Below are 5,000 nucleotides of genomic sequence, written 5' to 3'. Positions count from 1 at the left end.
CGTGAACTTGTACTCAATAGGGAACATACAGGCTTGTTTTCTCTCTCTATCTCTCACATCCATATTTCTCATTTATGTTTTGCGATAAACACCCCCAGACCCCCAGAGGAGAGCCAGGTTACGTAAAGCAGGATGTGGGTCAGTGAACTGGGCAGAAGGCCATGAGGGACAGATCCAGCATCACTGTGGCACCAGATACACTCAGCATCTGAAATCTGACTGAGGCGAATATAAGCCCTCCGCACAGAGAACCCCATAGATACTACCCACTGTGTGTGTGTGTGTGTGTGTCAGACCTGTGAGGCTGTCGGGTCTGGACAGGGTGCTCCTCTCGTAGCAGGCGTAGGGGTCGGCGCCGTAGGGGAGGGGCTGTGTCTGGGGGAGGGTGGAAACCAAAACTGCTGCGGTACGGCTGTCATACAGGACCTCAGAGGAGACACGGACAAGCCCCGCCCCTCCACCAGGGACAGGGAGGAGCCCAGGCGCCTGGCCACGCCCACACCCGGGGGAGAGGTGGCTGAGGGCGCGAGAGCCCGGACGCCCCCCATTCCTCTGGGAGGGGGAGTAGAGCTGGGGGGGCGGGGAGGAGGTGGAGGAGGGGGGCGAGGGGCAGGAGGGGGGCGAGGGGCAGGAGGGGGGCATGGTGGTCCCGGGAAGACGCTGGCCAGCGGTTTGGGCTCAGTGAGGATGGGCGAGCCGTAGGCGCTGCCCTGGGAGGTGCGGAGCGACACGCGGGGAGGGGGACACCGTGCCCCCGGGCCCCCGGAGACTGGCCGCTGGAGGGAAGGGAGCCGATCCGCCTCATCACCCCGGCCAGACGCCGACGCCTGGGGGGGGAGGGGGGGGAGGAGAGGGAGGGAAGGAGGAGAGGGAGGGGAAGGAGGAGGGGGAGGGGAAGGAGGAAAGGGAGGGGAAGGAGGAGGGGGAGGGGAAGGAGAGGGAGGGGAAGGAGGAGGGGGAGGGGAAGGAGAGGGAGGGGAAGGAGGAGGGGAGGGGAAGGAGGAGGGGAGGGGAAGGAGAGGGAGGGGAAGGAGGAGGGGGAGGGGAAGGAGAGGGAGGGGAAGGAGGAGGGGGAGGGGAAGGAGGAGAGGGAGGGGAAGGAGGAGGGGGAGGGGAAGGAGGAAAGGGAGGGGAAGGAGGAGGGGGGAGGGGAAGGAGGAGGGGGAGGGGAAGGAGAGGGAGGGGAAGGAGGAGGGGGAGGGGAAGGAGGAGAGGGAGGGGAAGGAGGAGGGGGAGGGGAAGGAGGAAAGGGAGGGGAAGGAGGAGGGGGAGGGAAGGAGGAGAGGGAGGGGAAGGAGGAGAGGGAGGGGGGAGGAGAGGGAGGGGAAGGAGGAGAGGGAGGGGAAGGAGGAGAGGGAGGAGGGATGTGACATGAAATGTCATTGAAGGCAACATTCAAAAGTGGGACATAAAGAATGAAAGGTGGATTTACATTGAAGAAAGACAGAAGGGGTAGGGTGGGGGTGGAGGGCAGACAGGGAGGTGATGGGGAGAGAGGGGGATAGGAGAGAAGAGGAGTGATGAGGGCAGAGGGAGGAGCGAGGGAGGAGGAGGAGCGAGGGAGGGAGGGAGGAGCGAGGGAGGAGCGACCGGAGGGAGGGAGGAGCGAGGGAGGGAGCGAGGGAGGACGCGGGGGAGGGAGGGAGGAGCGAGGGGGGGCTACCTGTCCGGACGCCTGGCCCTCGGTCGGGGGCTCCTGCAGAGGGAGGCCCGGGGCCCGGAGCGGACCAGGTTCTGAGCGCTGTAGAAGCTCACGCTGCTGTCATGGTAACCGCTGTCCGCGTAGGACGCCATCTGGACGGAGTGAGCCCCTGACACTGAGGACAGAGGACACACATGACTACACACACAGCTACACACACACGGCTACTTGCTTTCTGTTTCTGTGTTACATAACGTTTGATCTCACAATCCATCCCTCCATCTACCTATCTCTACATCCTTTCCTCCATCCCTCCCTCCATTCTATCCTCCCTCCCTACATCCTTTCCTTAACAGTTCTTCCCTCCTCCCTCCATCCCTCTCTCTCCCCCTCCCTCCCTCCCTCTCTCCCTCCCTCTCTCTCTCGCTCTCTCCCTCTCTCTCTCCCTGCACAGCTGTGGAGCCACACCAGTAAGTGGGTCATCCTACTTTTGAGAAGTGTGGAAGATTCTAGAGCCCCACGGGCAGCTTACGTTGGCTAATCACGTAGCAAACCGATTAACGTGACCTGGCTATTTATGTTCAGCGTGCGTTTACAGCGGTCAACAAAATCACTGTAGTTGTAGAACAATGGCAGGGTTACACCTTTTCAGCTGTGAGGTTCTGTTTTGAACCCAGACGGGGCCTTCTCTATCTGACCAGCGATGATACGGACAGTCACTGGAAAGTGGGTTCTGCCTCTTTACTAACAAACTGGTTCTTTTGTAAGAGAGTTGTGGAATCCTCTGCTGTTAGATCTTTATTAACTACTCACTGTAACTCCCTCCTCCCTGTCTGCTAAATGAACACCTTATTATTAGAAGTATAAGTATTACAGATGTACCCTCACTGTCATGAAGGGACACTCTCTCCCGGCTCCCCGGGTAAAGCCCCCTCGTCGCCCCGGAACAGGCGGGAGGGGAGGGCGGCCCTGCCTCCCCCTCACCAGGACGGGACTCCCCACTCCGGACGCATCTGACCAACACAACAACAAACAAGATGGCGTCACCTCACTGGCCCTGAGTCTGGCCACGTTCAAACATCTCTGCTGACCAGCCTCCCTGCTGTCCAGGTGGAAGTGTTGGATGTTGGTAGGGTTGGATGTTGGTAGGGTTGGACGGCACGGCACACTGCGGTTACTCTGCGAACATCAGGTCAGGGAGGATGTGATGGGCCTCTCTGGGGAGCACTCAGCCTGCTGATCGCCAGTTGAAGGACTTCTCAGATGAGCTGGAGGAGAGGGGAGGAGGATGAAACAGGAGAGGAAAGAGAGGAGGAGAGGACAGGGGGGAGGAGGGGAGGGAAGAGAGGAGGAGAGGACAGGGGGTGAGGAGGGGAGGGGATGAGAGGAGGAGAGGACAGGGGGGAGGAGGGGAGAAAATGGATATCAGCACATGCATGGCATCTTACACACTCAATACAAGACGGTTATCACGATCAAGACGCGTCACAAACAAGCGTTCTATCCCCAGCAGCATTCAGCAGGGGTCATCAGGGGTCATCAGGGGTCATCACTGTGCGTACCTGCTGCTGTCACCGCCCAGAGACTCTGCTCCCAGCATGCATCTCTCCAGCTGGCTGGCTACAATCTGGCGCTCCTCCTCCAACTCTCGGGTCAGACGCTCGAACTGCAGCTCCTACGGAGACACGCAAGGATCAAACCAAGGAGTCTGGCCAGTCTGTCTGGTGAAGAGCGGTGGAGGATGAACACAGAAACACACTTCCACACACCAGGGGACACCGAATAATCAGCGTAGATCAACTCTCCCATCAGAGTTCAGTCCCCTCTCTCTCTATCCCCTTCATTTCCTGTCATTCTTCTGTCTATCTCAATAAAGCAGAAAATGATTTACAAATATATATAAAAAAATGTAGGGACTAAAAATGTTGCATATTAAGCAGAGATGACCAATCTGAACGACACGGTCAGAAATAACCCACTGTTCACCGCAGTAATCTTGAGAAAAGCCTGCGGGCGCAAGAATGACATTGACGACATAATCCAAATATGTGTCTTACAAAAGAGGCTTTGTTGTATTTGGGTCAGCAGTGCTCTTCAGAGAGCAGCACAGCATCTTAAGATATGGCCCTGGATCCTGGACAAGGCAGAGGATGACCATGTCTTCTCCCCAGCTCCCAGCTCCTGGGCTGGGCTGGGTGTGCTCCTCTGGCCTGGGTGGCACAGTTAGAGATTGAAAACTAAGATAAGACAGATAGACCCAGAAGAGAAGCTGGATATTCCACGGAGACAGGACTACATGTTCGACAGAATGCACGTCTACATTATCGAAACTTAAATTAGGATAAAATGTCAGTCAGAAAAGTCCTTATGTTCGGATGACGAGCCTCCAGCAGAGAGAACAGATCTTCTCTGTCTGTGTCAGTGTGTGTGTCTGTGTGTGTGTGTGTGTAGCTGTGTGTGTCTGCGTGTGTGTGTGTGGAGCTGTGTGTGTCTGCGTGTGTGGAGCTGTGTGTGTCAGTGTGTGTGTCTGTGTGTGTGTGAGCTGTGTGTGTGTGTGTGGAGCTGTGTGTGTGTGTGTGTGTGTGTGTGGTGTGTGTGGAGCTGTGTGTGTCTGTGTGTGTTTGTGGAGCTGCCAGCCTCATGCCAAGCACCGCCAGTCAGCATCCTGCACAGCTGCATTGTAGCGTGAAAGAAGTTGCTTCTCATTGTCTGTTGTCATAAAGAGTGTCTTGTCTGTGGAGAGGACTGATTCTCTCCATCTTCTTCTCCTACAGGTCAACCAGGACCATCTCACAGCCCCACACACTCCAGCAAACCAGACCATCTCACAGCCCCACACACTACAGCAAACCCCCAGTGCAAACACATGGCCGATCAAAACGCCACAGCTTTAAGAACTAGAAACACCATGGATGTTCCAGCACGTGTTTAAGCAGGGAGGGTTGGATAGAATCATTAGAAACAAAAGAACCGTCCGAATTAAATGTTCCGAACAGAACCATCATCAGGGTTGTCGCGTTCCATTTAGAACCTCCGGGGGTATTCTGAGTTCCAAACATCAGACATAAAGCTCATGAAGGGATCTTTTTTGGAACTTCCAGAAGGTTCTATCTGGAACCCCTTTACAAGGGTTTTTTGGATTGAAACGTGCGGAGTGATTAAGATACAGGCTGTCAACACATCTGACAGCAGAAAACACCCCAGAACGAAGGCCTCAGTAGTGTGACTACTCAGTAGTGTAGACTGTGCTGCACAACGCCAGACTGCTTCCACTCATAACCTCACAGAAGGTAGTAGACATCTACCAGCCACTTTACATTAACACTGATAAATAACAGAACTCACTTTTTTTCAGAAG

The 5,000-nt window shown here is 55.8% G+C and overlaps 1 protein-coding gene across 1 annotated transcript in view; it reads right to left on the bottom strand.

Annotated features, from left to right (window-relative positions):
* LOC134007829 (plakophilin-4-like) overlaps window positions 1-5,000 on the bottom strand; it is an 18,611-nt gene that overhangs the window by 12,219 nt on the left and 1,392 nt on the right. Inside the window, 9 exon segments of the mRNA XM_062447538.1 lie at window positions 297-390; window positions 393-742; window positions 745-810; window positions 1,654-1,686; window positions 1,689-1,817; window positions 2,531-2,655; window positions 2,805-2,821; window positions 2,880-2,910; window positions 3,205-3,317. Coding sequence (XP_062303522.1) covers window positions 297-390; window positions 393-742; window positions 745-810; window positions 1,654-1,686; window positions 1,689-1,817; window positions 2,531-2,655; window positions 2,805-2,821; window positions 2,880-2,910; window positions 3,205-3,317 — 958 coding nt within the window.

The sequence above is a fragment of the Osmerus eperlanus genome, chromosome 21 (genome assembly GCF_963692335.1).
Source record: "Osmerus eperlanus chromosome 21, fOsmEpe2.1, whole genome shotgun sequence".
NCBI lineage: Eukaryota > Metazoa > Chordata > Actinopteri > Osmeriformes > Osmeridae > Osmerus > Osmerus eperlanus.
The sequence above is the reverse complement of the archived record's forward strand: the minus strand, read 5'-3'. Positions and strand labels throughout refer to the sequence as shown.